The sequence below is a fragment of the Erpetoichthys calabaricus genome, chromosome 6, assembly GCF_900747795.2.
Source record: "Erpetoichthys calabaricus chromosome 6, fErpCal1.3, whole genome shotgun sequence".
Taxonomy (NCBI): Eukaryota; Metazoa; Chordata; class Cladistia; order Polypteriformes; family Polypteridae; genus Erpetoichthys; species Erpetoichthys calabaricus.
In genome coordinates this window covers 108,466,935-108,489,467 of record NC_041399.2, presented here as the reverse complement: position 1 = coordinate 108,489,467, position 22,533 = coordinate 108,466,935, and the positions used below count along the sequence as shown (strand labels likewise).

The following is a 22,533-nucleotide window of genomic DNA, read 5'->3' as shown; positions in this document are numbered from 1 at the left end:
TTTTTTTTTTTTTTGTCCAAGCTATCATTTAGGGCAAATTCTGAGTATTAGATTAATTAAGCAAATATGTCGAGGTCTTAAACATAGGGTTATGTTTCTAAGACAAAAGTGTGAGGGATGTGTGACAAGTTACTAAGTAGCTTTATTGAGGTGTATGTATTTATATATATTTTATTTTCCAACAGAAATATTCTGCTGCATCCCTCTGCAGTATTACAGCAGAAGTGCTTAAGGTAATTAATGCTACAGAAGATCTCATTGAAGAAGCTGATGGTAACAGTGAATTCTCCACAGAGCTACAAAAAAGTCAACTAATTCCTGAAGGAACAGACACAGGAAAACTTGATGAACATCTTACCAAGCTAGAGGAAAATGTAAGACTATACAAAGATATGTCAAAGTAATCATTTATTTTTTGCCGCAGGCTTGTTCCACAGAATGACATTTACGAGAAAGTACACTGTAAGATGTCACAATGATTTCAGTAAAGATACCCTTTTTTTTTTTTTTTAAATACCTAGTTCTAAATACATTAATATTATACTTGCAAACACGTCCCATTTACTCCACAAAATTCAAACACCCTAGAAATGTTGTCCTTAGCAACATGCAGTTCATGAACCATTGAATGTGGGAGCCAGAGTTTGGGCAATTCGGACAGAACTTCATATTATTGCATGAAATAGCACCAGTGGTGGCATTTGATAATTTTAGGAAATGTTAAAATTGCTATTAATCATCTCATTATTAAATGAACTTGAATTAATGTCTACCAATAAGAAACAGTAAAACATTACCAACCTTATCCTTGCCCAGTGGCCGAATCTCACTCCTTAGGGTATGTAAAATATAACATCACAAAATATAATAGGTAGTGATGAGCAATATGGCTGAGCTTCCATTCGTATTCAGTTTTGCAAAATTGGCAGTAAAATTTATTTCAACTGTGATTTGCAATCCACATTACTAACCGAGAATGCTAAACCGGATGGACGCAGGGACATCCGGCCATGGGCCGTAGCCGCAAAAAGACGTACTGCGCAGGCGCCCCAAGAAATGAGGCGCCGCGACCACAGAAAAGCCGCGACCACAGAAAAAAGGAGTGAGCACAGAAAAAAGGAGTCAAAGAAATGAGGCGCCGCGACCACAGAAAAAAGGAGTCAAACGCAGGCGCCGCACACAGCGCCGCACGAAAGCCATTGCACACGAAACTAGCACACAAAAAAAAAGAAGCCGCTCCCGCCCCACAAATCCCAACCTATCCCAACCCCACAAGCAACGGATGGGACACACACAAAGAGGAGGATTCAACAAGCCCCTGGCACACAAAAAGAAAGAACACGCTCGCGCCCCACCAATCCCACCAGACCCTCCAAGCCCATTAGAGATGAAACGGGACAGACTACGGACATGGCACACGAAACGTTCACAACGACGACGATTCAGACCCACAAACACACTAACATCAATAAGAAGTGACACCCAAAGCCCCATTTCTAAAGGAACCGTCCGCAGACACCTGCTAAACGATTGTGCCACTTGCGTTCAATAATGAGTCCACTATTGAGGAAAATTCATTGGGATTAATGAATGTCATTTGCAATCATTGTCATTCACTTAACTTCCCTGAAGAAACAACTGACAATACAAGTGATGAATTTACACGTTGTTGTCAAAAGGGTCAGATTAGACTGCCTCCTTTACATTCATATCCTGAATATCTACAGAAGCTTCTAACTAACGATGTACCTGAAAGTAAAAACTTTATGAACTGCATTAGATCCTACAATAGTTCATTTGCTTTTGCATCTACCGGAGTAAATATCAGGCCACCAAAAGGCAATGGCCCATACTGCTTTCGCATATGTGGACAAATATTGCATCGCATTGGAACAGTGCACCCTGAAACAAATCAACAATGCAAATATGCACAAATCTACACACAAAGCCCCATTTCTAAATGAACCGTCCGTATTAAACATACGTCATCTCAACACGTTCACACTATGCAGCATAGGTGGATCTCATTACAATAAGGCACTATTAACCATTCAACCGCAGAAAAGGCTCCATATTAACAGTGAGTGCGATCCTCCTTATTACTTATCTATATTTATCACGCTCAAGAACAAACAAGTCATGAATTCACGATCACGGGTACAAAATGATACGGCTCGGATAACGGGACCAAACACAATTCACACTATGCAGCATAGGTGGATCTCATTACAATGAGGCACTATTAACCGTTCAACCGCAGAAAAGGCTCCATATTAACCGTGAGTACGATCCTCCTTATTACTTATCCATATTTATCACTCTCAAGAACAAACAAGTCATGAATTCACGATCACGGGTACAAAACGATACGGCTCGGATAACGGGACCAAACACAATTCACACTATGCACCATAGGTGGATCTCATTACAATGAGGCACTATTAACCGTTCAACCGCAGAAAAGGCTCCATATTAACAGTGAGTGCGATCCTCCTTATTACTTATCTATATTTATCACGCTCAAGAACAAACAAGTCATGAATTCACGATCACGGGTACAAAATGATACGGCTCGGATAACGGGACCAAACACAATTCACACTATGCAGCATAGGTGGATCTCATTACAATGAGGCACTATTTACCGTTCAACCGCAGAAAAGGCTCCATATTAACAGTGAGTGCGATCCTCCTTATTACTTATCCATATTTCTAACGCTGAAGAACAAACAATTCATGAATTCACGATCACGGGTACAAACCGATACGGCTCGAGTAACGGGACCAAACACACGAACCCGCATGAAAAAAAAAAATACACGTCGGCTCCAACGCGCTTCTGAAACTCTGGAAGAAAAAATGTCTCGGCTCCAAAAACGCAAAGCTCAACTAACACAGTTACAGAAACGAACCCAAATGGACAGACACACTGAACGTGGACGCATGCAGCGCGCGTCTCACAGTACTGCATCGAAACAGGCACGGCTTCAAAACGAAACACCTCCCGTCTCAGACATACAGAAACGGCAGCGAGGGGACAAAATAAATAAACGCAGACGTCTACACCGCGCATCTCAAATGCCGGAAAACAAGCAGGCAAGGCTCCAAAAAGAGAAAGCTCAACTGACCGACATACAAAAACGGGCAAGGCTCAATACAAACAATGCACGCTGTAAACTACAACGGGCTTCTCACACCTCACAGGCAAATCGATTACAGCTCCAAAACAACACGTCCCAAATACTGGACATACAACGACGCGCCTCTCAAACGGCACAAGCAAAACATACACGTCACGGACATCAACAACAGACACCTGCTAAACGATTGCGCCAGTTAGCTGACAACGCGTTCAATAATGAGTCCACTATTCAGGAAAATTCATTAGGATTAATGAATGTCATTTGCAATCATTATCATTCACTTAACTTCCCTGAAGAAACAACTGGCAATACAAGTAATGAATTTACACGTTGTTATCAAAACGGTCAAATTAGACTGCCTCCTTTACATTCATATCCTGAATATCTACAGAAGCTTCTAACTAACGATGTACCTGAAAGTGAAATCTTTATGAACTGCATTAGATCCTACAAATCGATATCCACTATGAACATTAACAGTGGCACTGCACATGACATCCGTCTTGCAAAACTGTTAATTATTGATGAATGTACAATGGCATCCACTCACTTACTCAACACCATTCATAAACTTCTACAAACGTTTATGAATAATAATCTTCCCTTTGGAGGAAAGGTACTTTTATTACGAGGAGATTTTAGACAGTGCTTAGCTATTGTTCCACATTCCATGCGCTCAGCTATTGTTCAGTGCACCTTAAAATACGCAGACAATTGGCATTGCTTTCAAAAGATACAGTTAGTACAAAACATGCGATGTCCACATCCAGATCATAACAATTGGTTATTACAACTGGGAGATGGTACACTCACCAATACAGATAGACTTCACCCAGATATTATTACAATTCCTCAAGCCTTTATCTGCGCCGACTTAGTTACAGACAGATTTGGAACAGCAATCTCATTAGACCAAATGCCCCTTTTAACACAACGCACTATATTATGTCCAAAAAATATTAATGTGGAAAACATAAATACCCAAGTCATTGCATTACTTCCTGGAGAGACACAACTCTTTCTAAGCTCTGACAAACTTGACTCTGATCACGACAATAACCATCTTCATTGACCTCACAAGTTCTGACCTGGAATTACCTTTTACACTTAAACGGCGTGTACAAAGAAATTTTCCAATAAACCTTTACACTATGCCACACACTTTATTGTTTGCTTTCTATTTGCATCATCTACACCTTCACACTATTCTATATCTCATTCATACATCACGCTCTTTCTCATTCCCAACACCAGGGGTTGGTGAGCGAAGCCCCCTAGTTGAAGAACTAACTAAAAGGAGGGTTTTTGGGGAATTTTAAAAGATTTTTTGGTGGGGTGGTAGAAAGAAAGGAAGAAAGAAAGAAAAACATTTCTCCTTTTGGACCCCTAAATGTCTTACAAAAGAGTCCAAATAAAAATGAATAATAAATAGTAGAAAGGTTTCTTTTGGAAGTTCAACATGGTTAAACACCACACATGAAGACACAAAAAGACACACTCCTAGTCAAAAGCTGTAATCCAGTTAGGCAAGTGAATTATCCAGTTTAGTTGAGAACGCTATAGTTGCAGTTGTAGACATGATCCTGCTTTTGCCAGTGCTATTCCAACTTTATGTGTACTGATCAAGGCATCCTCCAGTGCTGTCCTGCTGTGTGATGGGAACTGAAATCCTGCACTAGGCATGGCTGCAAGGTTGCAGATTAGATGAAAATAGTTTTTTTTTTTTCCTTTTTTTCTTTCTTGCAGATTAATTTTTCCTCAAATCACGGACTCATTACTAATAGGCTAAATTTAGTTAAGACTCCGTTGCCAGGATGGAAGGCAGATTCTTTGTTATTTACAGTACAGTTTATCATGTTGTCCCAGTAAAATAAATCAATCTTCATCTCTGCTTCCCAAAGCAATGAGTGCAAATCAGAGGTCAATATCATATATTTTAGAAGTGGAAGTTATCAATTTTTACTTGTTTTACAATCAATGCAGTGCAAATATTTGGCAGTTGTCAAGAACTGAAGAGTGTTAAAACTCATTTGACATGGTTCAGATTTATGCAAATATAATAGGAGCAGGACGATGCCTTAAAATGCAAATAATCATGCAGTAGACAAGATACAGCATGTTTCACACTAACAGTATTCTGTTAATGATGTTTAGCATAGAGCAGTGCTTCCCAAACTTGGTCCTGTAGACCCCATGTGGCTGCAGGTTTTTGTTCCAACCAGCTTCTGTTTTTAATTGGACTATTGGATTAAGTGATGTTTTATTTCCTTTCATCCTACACTTGCACAGATCGTTTTAGACACGGAACACAAATGAAATGCATGTGTTCCAAATAACGATATATTATTTACCCTATACAACTCCGGGCACCTCACACACAAAGAGCCTTGAGCTGGGAGAACTTTTTGCCCAAGTTAAGCTGCAGCAGTGGGGGAATGGGATAGCAGGCTGCTTGTGCTGATCGACTCATTTGCAAAACAAAAGATGCTGATAGAGAGGTGCGAAGGAGTTTAAGGTGGCCTGGGATTACAAATTTTTTTTGTAGGCTTTAGGGATTCTATTGTTAATGTTCCCTTAATACTGATCAAGCATTCTGTTGTGAAGAGTTGATCAAGTGACATACTGGTAAAAATTTTGCACTGTTTTGTTCAGTGAACAAAGGTTAAAATTACCCAAAAAAACTGCAGTGTCGGGAGACTGTTATTCAAGTCCCTGTTTCACTCTGGAGATGGTTTTAGTAGCTTCACTTGCCCACACCCTTAGATGAATACAGACGATCATAATGAAAACGTGTATACATTCTCTGGACATTTTAAGAAGATGCAAGACGAACAGAAGTTCCACATCCTTCATGTGCACTTTTTCTCTTGCAATCACAAACTGTGGGTAGGTGCAAGGTTCTCTTTTGACATTCTTAAAAGACAGATTTGAGTGTATCGGCAAAATAATAAGACTTGGCCATGGATGATAGACACTAGTGAAATGCTTTATTGAATACTGTAAACAATAGGCAGCAACTCTACACAAATGAGAGAACTGCTTCAGCATTTACCAAGAAACCCAATATGCTGTGGGCTATGGTGCATGGCATTGAGAAAGCAGACGAGAAAGCCAAGCCAGTAATACTTATACATGATTATTTATTTATGAATTTTAATTTAGCAGTTTATTTCTAGATTAAAGGCATGCTGTAATAGTGTTTCAGCTCTATAATCCACTTTATCCTATGCCTTGGCTTGTAAACTTATTTTTCAATATGGTAAAGAATATACAGTACAATATATAACTGACTTTTACTAATTTCTTTAAATGTTGCTGCTCTTTCCCATCTTTTTCGGTGAGTGAAAAATGTAAAACTATGAGTCCTACCTTTAATGCCATCTATCCATTTATAAAATGATTAAAAACAAACTTCATCTAGCATCTTCAGAGCATATACAATCAAAGAGCTTTTACCATTTAAATTCAGATCAAAAAGCAGGACGCATAGTGGAAACAAACAGGCATTACTATGTGAGCATTACTAAATGAGACAGTTCACAGGTTGTTTTTAACATGCCTTCTTTCTGAGTCGCCTTGAAAGACTCTGAAGCCATTAACTGATATATAGTAAGAAAGTGCTAATTACAAGCTCAGCCAGCTGTATGAGACTCACACAGGCATGGTTTAAAATTATCCTAATTTAATATCTTGCCATTTATTTGTAATAATAACTTGGCAGTTCCATTAAAATATAAATGAACATTATTTTTTGAAGAAGGATTATTCAAGGAAATTTGCCTTCTATACATAGCTGGACATGCAAGATCTTTGATCAGTGTGTATTTTTTTTTGTATTTTTTTTTTTTGGTTTGGCTTTTCAAAGCTGTTGTACTAATTTCCAAAGTTATTGATTCTATTATATTTATACATTTTTTGCCAGCATATAATATTATATCTAAAATATTTTACAACATAAAACTCAGAATCTTATATATTTCACTGTTAGACTCTAATTTTTGGGGATGTTTTGTCCCAAATATTTCTTTAGCATCTGCTTCTTATTTACACATTTATTCCTCAGAGATGGTGTTGGTCTTTATATCCTACAATACTAAACATTGATATACTGTATAAAAATGGTTATAAACCCACAGATTTTCGTACCTGACAGCCTATTAACCTATTTACTGCAATGAACCTTAGCCATTACACAACTTGCAAACTGCAACTGTTATTTTTATTGATTTGTTTAGGTTTATTTAACTGCTAGCACTGTGTATGGTCTTGAAGGACATTTGGGAGAACTAGAAGAATGTGCCCGAAGCATCAATACAATTACCACTGAAAATGAGCTTGCACATCTTGAAGATCAAGTAGCAACTGCTGCAGCTAAAGTTCATCAAGCGGAGATACAGGTACATTTTAAAGATATGATGGGTTAACTCAGATACTCTCACAGTTGTTGTAGTGTGTGTTTTACAAAGAGCTTTTGCCTGTCGAATTACTTAGGCCTGTAATAAAAGTAATATGACTACTGAAGTGGAGAACATGTACAAGTAAATTATGAGTAAAAGAATGAGAATGTAAGGCATGACTTGAATGTAGATTGTTCCTAAAATATTGGATGATCTGTAATAAATCTGCAATGAGGAACTAAAAATGTTTGCATGACTAGTGTATAAAGTATGTAGGCCTATGCCTTCAGAGACTAAATGCTATAATTGCAGCAAAGAGTAGCTTGGTCAAATATGTGAGCGCTGAAGTTTTTCTTTATGAAAGTCTTAATTCTGAAGAGAGTATTTGATTTTCCAGTTCTAAAAATGAAATAGTTTTATACAGACATTAACTCGCAAGCCACATATGAAATGGACATATCAACAGCTGTAATGTCATCTAGTAATCAATACTGTATATTTCAGTAATTGTTGTACGTCTTAACAATTGACTGATACTAGCCATTTCATTTAGAAAATTGGTAAATAATGGTTTACCAAGCTATCTATTTCAGTGGTTTGCTAACTCAGTCTTGGGGACCCACTATGGATGCATGTTTTTGTTCCAACCACATTTCTTATCGGTGATAATCACTGATCTCATTTATTTAGCTCGTCTTTTTCTCTCTCCTATTATTCTGCATTCAGGGAAGCACAGCAGTATCATTTTTGCATATTTAGAAATATTTCCTTTTGCTATCGCTTTAAATGCTTAATTACTTTTTTTTCCTATAATTTTGACCTTTTTCTGTGTAGTTTGCTCCCTTTATTGTATCCTGATAATGGCAATTAAAAAGAACCAGCGCAAAAACCCGGGCAAATATGAAAAGCTGCAACTACTTCAGTGGAAGACCCACTAATTAGTAAATAATGAATTAAAAAACAAGAACACGTGGAAAAGCAGAATGAAGATCAGGATGAAAAAATTAAGAAGTAAAAAGAAACTGCTTAGAATATTTTAGTAAAAATTTACCAAACTTAGTTTTATAATTTCTGCTTTGCCCCCCACACACAGAAACTGGGAAATAACAGCTCACTTAATTAGGTTAGGAGTCCAATTAAAAACAAAAGTTGGTTGGTACAAAAACCTGCAGCCACAACAGGACCAAGTTTGGGAACCACTGCTCAATCTGTAGTGATAAGCGAAACAGCACAGTTTCTAGAATACTAAATTTTTTTTTGCAGGGGACTTTGCAATTGCTGAGAGGGGGCAAAAAAAGAATATTGCTCCCTAAAGCTGTTTTGACACTTCAATATTTACCTTTGCCATTTTCCACATCTATATAATTCAGGTAATCACCTGCACATCAGGAAAATCAATTCTATGTATGCCTCTCATTCACATTCCCACAGAGGAGCACACTGTGTTTTTTAAAAATGTAACACACTGTGTATTTTCTAACACAATGACAAACCAAAATGCACCATCATACCTATTACTGTTTTTTGTCCACAGGAAAACTAATTATACTTAAAGCCTGGTGCCCCCTGCTAGGTCAACTATTACCTAACAACTGCCCTTTCTGGTTTCTTGAATCCTGCAAATAAGCTGCATGATATGTACACTCCATGTGCAGGGGAGCTTTGAGATTATTTTCTGTCAGCAATACACCTTTAGAAATGTGATCGCCAAAATTACATCAGCAAAACAACCACAAAACATGGTGGAGTTCAGTAGTTTTTTTTTTTCTCCACATTAGAGATTAAAATACTAAATTAATTTGAATACTAAATGACAGACGCATGCAGATTTAATGCATTAACTATGAATGCTGTGAATTTTGGTTCATACAAATCATTTTGCTCATTACTGTGTGTGTGTGTATATATATAATATATGTGTATATATGTATATGTATATATGTGTATATATGTATATATGTGTGTATATATATATATATATATATATATATATATATATATATACATACAGTGGAACCTCTAGATACGAGTTTAATTCGTTCCAGCACTGAGCTTGTATAGCGAATTTCTCGTATCTAGAACAAACTTCCCCATTGAAAAAAATGGAAATCCAGTTAATCCGTTCCGCACCCCAAATATATTAACATAAAAATCAATTTTCCTAACAAATAACACTGATAAATTATATATACTGTAGTCTACCTTTAATAAATAACACTGGTAAATAATATGACTGATTATTAAAAGAATCAAAACAGGTGTCTAAAGTGCAGTAGAGCATTCAATAAATCTTTAAATAAATAATCCTTAAAACAGTTGTGAAGTGGAGGTTTAAAATACACAAGATGACAATCCCCGGTGTTTCTTCTCTGTTAGCGTCTCACCTGCGGGCTCTGCAACAGGCGAGACACTCTTAATGCAGCTGACCTTCTCTACACCGTCCTGCTTCAGCTGTTTGGCTCGTCTGTTCAGCTACACGCGAGCCTGCACTCACTCGCTCTCCCGCACCGACTTCCTGCCTGCTCGCGCTCGCGCGCACGCGCTCTCTCTCTCTCTCTCTCTCTCTCTCTCTCTCTCTCTCTCTCTCTCTCTCTCTCCCTTAACCAGCTCGCGCTTCTCTATATATGCGGGGAGGACATGGCAGCTGCAGCCCATCAGCCACAGGAACAATCATGGATGTGAGCAGTTTCCCACCTGTGCACTTAAGTGAGAAACGCAGACACCGCAGATCGCGGCTCGCAACTGCTACCACGCCCCCTCGCTAAGCCGCGAGCTATACCCACAGCCTGGGTCGTGGCTCGTTACGCGAGCCAATGCTAGCATTAAATCTGAATTTTTCGCTCATACTTTCCTCGTATTTTGAATTTCTCGTATACGGAGGTGATCGTATCTCGAGGTTCCACTGTATATATATATACAGTAATCCCTCACTTATCGCGGGAGATAGGTTCCAAGGCCAACCGCGATAACTGAATTTCCGCGAAGTAGGGACACCATATTTAATTAATTATTTAACGTGTATTTGGACGTTTTTAAACACCCTAATTTTTAAACCCTCCCTGTATTGTTTACAACCCACCCTTTACTCTATTAATAACAGGGACAACTGCTAAACAATATGAAATCAGTAGATTACACTTACTGTATAGCGAAGTACACGTAGCAGCTTGTAGGCGGTCATGACGTCGTCGACCTTGTTGCAAAGATTTCTAAAGCAGATTCTATCCAGACTACTGCCTTATCACGTCCACTTGCAACTCGTTTTGCGCCCTGGTTAAAGGACACTGCAGCCGTAGATCTTATATGCTTTCCTCCTTTTTAAATAAAAAGAATCGTGGACTCATTGAAACTTTTACCTTTTCTGCAATCATTTGCATCTTCTGTTGGCGCTTGGACACGGCCCCTGAAGCAGTAGCACGTTAGTGCTGAATGAGTGAGATGAGACTTCCTGGTTAATGCAACACTCTGTCGCTGAGCCAATCAGCAGCACACAGGAACTTAACTGCGTGCTCTGATTGGGTAGCTTCTCAGCCATCCACCAATAGCATCTCTTGTATGAAATCAACTGGGCAAACCAACTGAGGAAGCAAGTACCAGAAGTAAAAAGACCCATTGTCCGCAGAAACCCGCGAAGCAGCAAAAAATCCGCGTTATATATTTAGATATGCTTACATATAAAATCCGCTAAGTCGTGAATCCGCGAAAAGTGAACCGCGAAGTAGCGAGGGATTACTGTATGTATATGTGTATATGTGTATATATATATATATGTATGTATATATATTGCAGCAGTAGAGGCGTATGTCTAACTCTTGAACCTTCAGGTACCACTCCAAACACCAGGTAAAAGCACAAGACTTCTTTATTTTACAATTATCACGTGCACAAAGCACCCTTCACTCCACACTACTCATATACTAAACAATACTCCATTTACTAATACAATTACCAATCCTCCTCTCCCAGACACTTCGCCACCCTACCTCCCAGCTCAGCTCAGTGTACTGGGCTTTCTCAGAGTCTTTTATACCCCCTGACCCGGAGGTGTTCCTGCCCAACAATCCACATATCCTTATTTCTTCCGGATCAGGGTAAACAGTCCTTATCTTCACCCTGGAAACACGTCGTTTCTTCCTGTCCCGGGATTATGACGCACTTCCGGGTTATAGGGCATATATGAGTCCACAGGCCTCCCGACAGTGACTCCCAGTGGTCCCCAGGGTATCCAGCAGGGCTGTGTATAAAAACTACATAGTCCATGAGGCCCTGCTGGAATTCGGGGCCTGTCCATGCTGTTGGGAGAGCTCCTCCTAGCAGCCTGGGGAAGAGGGCCGGAATATGAAGCCGGCAATCCATCACAATATATATATATATATATCTACATGCTGTCAAATAAACAAACCACACGCCGTGGCGCAACGTTAGGGGCATCGCCTCTGACGCTGACGTCCGAGGTTCGATTCCCGAAAGGGAGTGCAGTGGAGTGTGTACACCTGATGAGCCCAGAATGAGGGCGAAACACGTGTCGTGTACTCTTTGCATTTATTTGACAGTAAACTATTTCAGCCATTCTATGATCTACTCTTCACAAACTGAGGGCACCGTGGCGGATGTTAGCAGATTGCTGGCCAACCACAAAGCGTTACCTGGTAGGTAACCACCCACACTATCAGATTGTGACACAGACTTCGAATGCCGTGAATATATATATATATATATATATGTATGTATGTGTATATATATATATGTATGTATGTGTATATATATATATGTATGTATGTGTATATATATATATGTATGTATGTGTATATATATATATGTATGTATGTGTATATATATATATATATGTATGTATGTGTATATATATATATATATATATGTATGTATGTGTATATATATATATATATATGTATGTATGTGTATATATATATATATATATGTATGTATGTGTATATATATATATATGTATGTATGTGTATATATATATATGTATGTATGTGTATATATATATATGTATGTATGTGTATATATGTATGTGTATATATGTATGTGTATATATATGTATGTATGTGTATGTGTATGTGTATGTGTATATGTGTATGTGTATATGTGTGTGTTTATATGTATATATATGTTTATATGTATATGTATATATGTATGTATATATACGTGTATATATATGTATGTATATGTATATATGTATGTATATACAGTGATCCCTCGCTATATCGCGTTTCGCCTTTCGCGGCTTCACTCCATCGCGGATTTTATATGTAAGCATATTTAAATATATATCGCGGATGTTTTGCTGGTTTGCGGATTTCTGCGGACAATGGGTCTTTTAATTTCTGGTACATGCTTCCTCAGTTGGTTTGCCCAGTTGATTTCATACAAGGGACGCTATTGGCAGATGGCTGAGAAGCTACCCAACTTACTTTTCTTTGTCTCTCTCTTGCGCTGACTTTTTCTGATCCTGACGTAGGGGGATTGAGCAGGGGGGCTGTTCGCACACCTAGACGATACGGACGCTCGTCTAAAAATGCTGAAAGATTATCTTCACGTTGGCTACCTTCTGTGCAGCTGCTTCGTGAAGCGACAAGCTGCACGGTGCTTCGCATACTTAAAAGCACGAAGGGCACGTATTGATTTTTTTATCTGTCTCTCTCTCTCTCTCTCTCTCTCTCTGCTCCTGACGGAGGGGGTGTGAGCTGCCGCCTTCAACAGCTTTGTGCCGCGGTGCTTCGCATACTTAAAAGCTTAACAGCGCTATTGATTTGTTTGCTTCTTTGAAGAGGAAGACATGTTTGCATTCTTTTAATTGTGAGACTGAACTGTCATCTCTGTCTTGTCATGGAGCACAGTTTAAACTTTTGAAAAAGAGACAAATGTTTGTTTGCAGTGTTTGAATAACGTTCCTGTCTCTCTACAACCTCCTGTGTTTCTGCGCAAATCTGTGACCCAAGCATGACAATATAAAAATAACCATATAAACATAAGGTTTCTACTTCGCGGATTTTCTTATTTCGCGTGTGGCTCTGGAACGCAACCCCCCGCGATGGAGGAGGGATTACTGTATATATATATATATATATATATATATATATATATATATATATATATATATATATATATATATATATACACACATATATATATATTACACACGCATATATATATATTACACACGCATATATATATATATATATATATATGTGTGCGTGTGTGTATATGTATATACAGTACTGTGCAAAAGTTTTAGGCAGGTGTGAAAAAATGCTGTAAACACAATGCTTTCAGAAATATAATGATTGCATGTTGTAAATTGATAACAATAAACAAAGTGAGCGAACAAAAGAAAAATCTAAATCAAATCAATATTTGGTGTTACTACCTTTTGCCTTCAAACCAGCATCAATTCTTATAGGTACACTTGCACAAAGTCAGGGATTTTGTAGGATTCTAGTCAGGTGTATGATCAACCAATTATACCAGACAGGTGCTAATGATCATCAATGTCACACGTAGGTTGAAACGCAGTCATTAACTGAAACTGAAACAGCTGTGTAGGAGGCTTAAAACTGGGTGAGGAACAGCCAAACTCTGCTACCAAGGTGAGGTTGTGGAAGACAGTTTCATGTCATGGCAAGATTGAGCACAGCAACAAGACACAAGGTAGTTATACTGCATCAGCATGGTCTCTCCCAGACAAAGATTTCAACGCAGACTGGGGTTTCATGATGTGCTGTTCAAGCTCTTTTGAAGAAGCACAAAGAAACGGGCAACGTTGAGGATCATAGACGCAGTGGTCGGCCAAGGAAACTTAGTGCAGCAGATGAAAGACACATCAAGCTTATTACCCTTCGAAATCGGAAGATGTCCAGCAGTGCCATCAGCTCAGAACTGGCAGAAACCAGTGGGACCCAGGTACACTCATTTACTGTCCGGAGAAGTCTGGCCAGACATGGTCTTCATGGAAGAGTTGCAGCCAAAAAGCCATACCTCTAACATGGAAACAAGGCCAAGCGACTCAAGTATGCACAAAAACATAGGAAATGGGGTGCAGAAAAATGGCAGCTGGTGCTCTGGACTGATGAGTCAAAATTTGAAAGATTTTGGCTGTAGCAGAAGGCAGTTTGTTCGTCGAAGGGCTGGAAAGCGGTACAATAATGAGTGTCTGCAGGCCACAGTGAAGCATGGTGGAGGTTCCTTGAACGTTTGGGGCTGCATTTCTGCAAATGGAGTTGGAGATTTGGTCAGGGTTAATGGTTTTCTCAATGCTGAGAAATACAGGCAGATACTTATCCATCATGCAGTACCATCAGGGAGGCATATGATTGGCCCCAAATTTATTCTGCAGCAGGACAACGATCCCAAACATACAGCCAAAGTCATTAAGAACTATCTTCAGCATAAAGAAGAACAAGAAGTCCTGGAAGTGATGGTATGGTCCCCACAGAGCCCTGATCTCAACATCATCGAATATGTCTGGGATTACATGAAGAGACAGAAGGATGTGAGGAAGCCTACATCCACAGAAGATCTGTGGTTAGTTCTCCAAGATGTTTGGAACAACCTACCAACTGAGTTCCTTCAAAAACTGTGTGCAAGTGTACCTAGAAGAATTGATGTTGTTTTGAAGGCAAAGGGTGGTCACACCAAATATTGATTTGATTTAGATTTCTCTTTTGTTCATTCACTGCATTTTGTTGATTGATGAAAATAAATGATTAACACTTCCATTTTTGAAAGCATTCTTTGTTTACAGCATTTTTTCACACCTGCCTAAAACCTTGGCACAGTACTGTGTATGTGTATATATGTATATATATATGTGTATGTGTGTATATATGTATAATATATTTATGTACAGACACAGCAATCAGGCAGGGTTGTGGTCAGGTTAGGGGGGGGGGGGGAGTCCCAAAAGAGTTTAGAAACCTTACTATATATTGTTGATTTCTTTTAATGAAAATATTAATTGTTGTGTTTCTCTTTTTTTCAGCTTTCTGATATTGAGCAAAGGATCTCTGCCCTAAAAATTGCTGGCTTAAATGTAACCCCATGCATGAGATTCACAAAGTTAAAAGAACAAAGGCTTTCTCGTCAGGTAAAATTGGAGTAGATTTATAAAACTTTGCTTAAATTGTTGTTTCTCACTGCTTATAAAACTATATGCAATACTTATAATATGACATATATATCATGACTGATTGATCCCCATGTGGCTGCCACTGTATCCCAAATATCTGATGCCTTAAAAATAACTTCTGTTTATTTAAGTCTAGAAATTAACATAAACCCACACAAATACTTGGAATAGGTAACTGAGCAAATGCATGCTTCAGATATTCTGTAATTTCTTGCGTTTATTTCTGTTACATTTGATTCTTACTCAAAATTTTGTCATGGATTTCTATTTGACCATGTCTTTATTGTAGCTGCATGGTCAAACATTTTTTTTGGGTAATTTATGTTAACACTACTAGGGATTTATTACTTATTTATTCAATTTTTTATAAGGAAAAAAATGTTTCTGGCATTTCTTAATATATGTAATTAAAGTGTGAAACATTAGTGAGAGTAAAGGTATTTGTACTATCAGCAATACAAAGCAAGCCAATGCATTTTTCATCAAACCATTAAAAAAGTGGATGCTCTAAATTGATGTGTTTTCTTAAGGCAGCATGTGGAAAAATAACACACAAATTTCAAAATAGTATTGTAGCGGTCAGGGGCCGCTAAGATTCACACCGTCAAAGATGACGGTGATTTATTTATTTTAATAGCAGAGATCCCAGGAACGTCCCCAGCCTTGGATCGACCCACACACACACTCACACCAGAGACAATAAAGCACACTGGGAATGGCAAACAAATATAATGACCCAAAATAAGTAATGAAATAGTAATACCACCCCTGACCCCTTCGGCGATATTACACATAAACAAAATAAACACAAACACCACACAGCAAAGTCCATATATACGAAACAGGTTGAAAGACGAAAAGTGACCAAGTCCAGCGATCTGTATGTTGAAATGGAGAAGGAAAAATACAGTCCTACCGGTAGTTACTGATGATGTTGATGGTTGATTCAGGAGCGCTCCACTCTTCCGGAAAACCAAATAATCCAACACAGTTCTCAGTGTACAGGTAGACAGACAATCCAGACCCCAACAAACGAATACAGTCCAAGACAAAATGTTTAGAGTTCCAATAACAGCAGGAGAGACGACAAATAACCGCAACAAAAACAAAACAAAACCTCCACTCTCTTTGCCCTCTGCCCTCCTTTTAACTGCCTGTGGCTACCTTTGACCCCAGCAGCCCCAGCAAGGCTGCTGGGAGATGCAGTTCTTAAGTAGCACTGCTACAGTATTGTCAAGAACTGTTTACCACAGTTTAACTTCAAATGTCAAAGAACATATTACAACATGTTACTACATTTGTATGTATTCATTCACAAGTCCTCACACAGAAAAGTACTTCTGCTTCGTTGCGTTTTTGATTTGACAAGAAAAATTATTAAAAAGTAACTGTAGGAGCAAAACTCAAAACTGGCCTGGGCATCCTTCAATGAGTGAGGTGACGAGGTCGGCCCACTCGGCCCTTTATTCAATTTAATTTTCTTAAAATTTGTGATGAGTATTGGGCTCGCTACTTGCTATGAGCCTATGATATGAACTCTATCCAAACTTAATCAGTACACTGTTGTTTAGACACAACTTAAGATTTGATGACATGCTTAGAAATAAAATTTGTGCTTTATAACTTTATTTCATCATACTAATAATCGCAGCTGAAAACCACTAATTATCGCTCACGCTGATGACCAGAGAACAATAAAATGCATAATACATAATCTAAAGTGATTAGTACCGAAGAATTTAAATACTAGATATGAGATAAAATAAATTGCAATAATGTATATGCTAACTGAAATGTAGCAGTATCAAAACAGAAATCGGCAAAAGGCAGTTTTTACCAAATTTTTCACTGCAACATTGTGTACTGACAACCTAAAACAAGTTGGTAACGTAATACGGTATATTATATAGGACTATATAAATCGCAGTACTGGACAGATAATATTAGTAGTTTAGAAAATTAATTTTAATGACAAACAGTAACCAGTACATAAAATTTACTTTATGAAACGGCTGGCCCATGACCAGACCAGAGTCCGTGGCCCACTGGGCATTGCCCAAGTTCCCTAATGGCCAGTCCACCCCTGTGTTGAAGTGTGAAACTGATGATGACTTCCATTTGATTGTTAGAAATCCTTGACAATATTACAATAGCACATGGCAGTATCAAGATACCAATGTAGAGAAGGGATTATTGTTTGTCATGTTAGATACCACTAATTTTTTTGCACAAATCTTAATACACATGAATGGGTGTCAGGCAATTGTACAGTGTTTGGAGATAAACATGCCATATAAAGCAGATTCTAAACTAAGGTAATATTAGTATGTAAGTGATAATACCTACAAACAAACCAATCTAAAACTGTGTTTTTATTGGTTTTGTGAAATGTACAATTTACCTTGATGCATCTGTGATGGGAAACTTTCCACATTTTAGTTGAATAAAAACTGCCTCTTCGGTCCTTTTATGTATGCTGTAAAGGACAAAGGCCTCACGTATAAAACCTTGATTATATTCTATATTAAAATTTAGCTTCCACTTGAAAGGCAAAAATAGCATATGCACAAAAAAAATCTGATTTATAAAACCATATGTATGCCTTGTGCCAAGTTTCTGAATAATTCTCAAATCAACTTCAAACTTTGCACTCATGCATGTGCTTTAAGAGTCTCCCTAGCACCCTCTCTCAGTATCAATATATGGTGTAAAAAACATCTCTTTTGAATATTCACTGTTTAGTCACCATATAAATTTGTCCATATTCCTGAGCGACCTCTTTTTTTTAGTACAAATCAAGGAAGAACAGAGTTGAAAAAAGGCAAAAAAACATCCTAAGTATATTACTCCTTAAAGATGGCATGATGCAGCTTAGGGGTGACTGCAAGATTACTGACTGTTCAGCCAGTTCCCATTGAAAAGAGACTGCCACCAAATACACTACAGTTGATAAAACCTATAACAGCACAGGGATCACGTTATTTCTGCGTTACGGTCTCTGTAATGTGGGCTCCAATTCAGCATACAACTCAAAGAGGATAAATTTAGGAAGTCTAAATCAGCTTATAAGCTGGTGATCATCATGAGCCAAAAAAATTTTGCCATTCCCGAAAACTTGCTTTAGTCTGTCATTAGCAATAACGTCCAAAAGAACTAACAATGCCATTGCTAGTTATATTGTGCGACAAATAGCACATCCTTTGTATAGACAATACAGTGCTACACACTAAAAGAATTTGACATTAAGCATATGCATTACATATTATTACGAAGACTGAAGACAGTTGTAATTAGCTCAAAAACATTGGAACGCACCTGATGAGTCATTGAAATGCATAATAACATGAAATTTTATGTTCACTTCATTGTCCTCATTTGATGCCAACACCAAAATAAGTCTGCATAGTTCTTATTGACGTTTCATACTTGTTATAATTTTAATTCAATTTCCGCCCTAAGTTACTATTTTATAAATCCCAACTTTTCCACAAGAAATGGCTTGCACATTTCCAAACGTAAGCTAGTTTTAAACATGATAGCCCAGGAATTGAAGATCAAAGAAAACAATTTGTGATGTGTAGGAACAGGCATTCTGACATATATAATTGTGCCAAGATCATTGAGAAACTTTCTAACATCTTAAATACCACTGGAAGCCAATGAAGTGGGAACAAAACTTTTTTTTTGTTAGAATTATTACAAATGCGTTTTTTAATAAGCTGTAGCTTTGTTTATTTCTTTGTCTGGAAAGTCTGTTAAAGGTATATTGCAGTAATTTAATTGGATAAAAACAAACAAATTTGTCAATTTCTCAGCATCCTGAGCATGTGTCTATTTAATTTAAGTAATTTGATGCTGAGCGCTAATGAATATGCCTAAATTATTTTCTTTTGGCTTTATCTGTTCTTTGCATGTCTAGTATTTCTAAAATATTTTGCATTTAAATTTCATTAAAATTGTAGTACATCTTTTCTTGACCAATACACCCAACTACAGATCATTTTTGAAAAATTGCACTTCCGTTTCTCCTTATGATTTTCAAAACCTTCATATTCAAATGACACATTCTTATTTGATCAATTTTCCTTATTTAGCATCAACAGCCGATATGGATATTTCAAGATGAGAAACTGTTGGCAATTTCATTAGTGTTTTAAGTGTTTTTAAGTGTATGTGTGTGCTCTCCAATTTATTTGTTCTGTGTTTCCATTTAGCAGTTTTCTTGGAATTTACATAATGTGATGGATTGTGTATTTTTCTGAATCATCCACATCACTTTTTTTTCAACAAACAAAACAATCATGTACAGCGATTCTCTTAAAAATCGGAACCTAATATTTTTATATTTGTGATAGATTTATTATTATTATTATTTTTAGTAATAGATGTATTCATTCTTTTTTTATTTCACACTCACAGACCATTGACACTTCACGAAACCAGAGAAGGAAACTTCCAGCCATTCCAGTGCAAGGTTTGTGCATAATTGTATTTGTATATTATTGTTGTATTGTATAATGCAAGAATGCTGTAGTTGGGAATAGTGATATTCTTCTATATGAATTCCATGCAAACGATGTGCAATATAAAATGTGCAATATCTTAATAAACCCGGTTTTAAAATGCCCCTAAGTATTTTTAAATTGAATAGTAAAAGACATTAGGACTTCTAGTTGATGAGATGGAAAAAAGTCTTCCTACACAGAATTCAAAATGTCATTGGTAGTGATGCATCATTTCTGAAGTCTCATTTTAATCTTAGGGATGAAAATTTGATCAAAATTAATGTGACACTGAGCATCACCACAATATACTGTACCAAGAAAAAATATACAAAAAAGAGAAACTGAATGAGAGTGATTGTAGTGCCTATTAAAAACAAAAATGAAGAATGTTACCAGCATTTCTAACATTTGTTAAAATGTCTTCTCGTGATATTTAACTATGGAGACTGATTAAGCTTCTCTAATATCAAAGTGTGAAGAGTTCCAGAGTCTGGAGGCCCTAGAGGCAAGGGCTCTGCCTCCTGCTGATGTTTAATATATTTTTCATATTTTATGCAGGCCTGTATCTCTTAAGAACAACATAAAAAACTAAGTGCATAAAGGCACTTCCCACTAATCATCTCAGTGCACCATTTGAAATACAGGCGCACATTCTGGAATGTAAAAGAGGTCTAAGCCATTACAACTATAATATGTTATAAGGAATGATTTAAAGTTTTACCCAACAGTTACATTTGTCAGTATTGTCTTAGTTTCTCCGGGCCAGACAAGTATTCTGATTTGAGGACAACCCATTAAAAAGCTTTGTAGCGAATAGCAGCGAAATTCTGTGCTGCAAAGGCTTCTTTCTAAAACACCCACTGCAAATTCCTTTAGTTTGAGAAGTATAAACTGCCAGGGATTCACCAAATGAAACAGAACAAAAGACAACGCTGAGACAAAATTATAAACTAAAATTGTTATCAATTCAGGAGCTCAGTAGCACAAGATAGCTGCAGCTTAACAATTTGTATGTTGTAATGAGCACTGTGACAGAAGAGACACACACACAGATCACTGCAGTTCCTTGGCTCCACACATTTGAGAAGTCTGTTACTTCTGTTTGCTACAATGTGTTTCTGTCATTCTAACAATTGCATTAATATATGACATAATGACAGCAAATAGAGTTTAGATAAGAATTGTGGTCTATGGATAATAGTATGTGTCAACATTTTGTGGCTATATTCTTGCATGTCATATTTGTATTTTCAAATAGACAATAATGTTAACTTACTTTAGTTACTCATTCAGAAGTGCAGTCAGATGGTGGGTGCCGTACAGCCTTGTCCATGCTTTACTGGTATCATTAGGCAGATTTGTTGATTTGGGTGTTTTAAGTACTGTAATCTGCAACTCCTATGGCTCTTCACTATTAGCTCTCCTTTTTTAGCTCTTTTGACGGAGTTTGCCACGTTGTTTACTTCAAAAGCATATTTTGCTGTTCAAATTTTCATTAATGTAGCTGCCCTGTCTTTCAGACTTACATTGACTTCTATACTATCGAAATGTGCATGACACACATTTATATGTCTAATGGGGTTGTTTTTAGGAGACTTTTTGACTGGTGACTGTTCATTCTAATAAGGAGCTTACCCTCTGTTGGATCAAGTTAACAAGAGCACCTCTGCTCTCTGCCGGTCAAAAATCACTGCCTCTACTTTCAGCACTACTTTCTTGAGGTGTTGGATTGGTTTAGAAATGTGACACTCAGTGAGCAGTCTTAATTGTTCCCATCCAGTTTTCAGCAAAATTCATTAATGGTTGTCTACCTGTGTACAGGTATATATTATATGTCTGGCTTCAACGAGACTAGTATTGCCTTGGAATTTGTAGAATTTCCACCACACTACAATATCATACAATTAATATACTGTAAATCTTTAGCTAACTGCTCCTCTGTTCACTTGTGTTGTTTCAACTTTTTCATCTAGCTGTGTTGCTAGGGGATGCAATGAAAAGAACTAGGAATAAACAATCAAACTGTATTGTATATAGTGATTTCATATTACTGCTCTGTATGGAGTACATTTTAATTGAGTCCAAAAATGTAAGGGAAAGAAATTGACAGACATAAAGTGTGAAACATAAACTTAACATTGAGCTGGCATGCAAGAAACAGTAAATACATTTCTTGTGTTCATTTCATTATGGATTAGAATCCAGGTGCAAGCACATGATGCAATGAGATACAATCATTGTGAATTCCTCCAGTTGTAAACCAGAGAAATCAACAGTTTTCATTCCTTCCCACCCAGGTTCTGTAATGCATTCAACTCGAATACCACCTATATTTTTGG

At 37.4% G+C, this 22,533-nt stretch overlaps 1 protein-coding gene across 1 annotated transcript in view; it reads left to right on the top strand.

Annotated features, from left to right (window-relative positions):
- Positions 1–22,533, top strand: part of myripb (myosin VIIA and Rab interacting protein b) — a 602,328-nt gene that overhangs the window by 542,451 nt on the left and 37,344 nt on the right. The window contains 4 exon segments of the mRNA XM_051928763.1: positions 151–374; positions 7,379–7,540; positions 15,543–15,647; positions 20,109–20,163. Coding sequence (XP_051784723.1) covers positions 151–374; positions 7,379–7,540; positions 15,543–15,647; positions 20,109–20,163 — 546 coding nt within the window.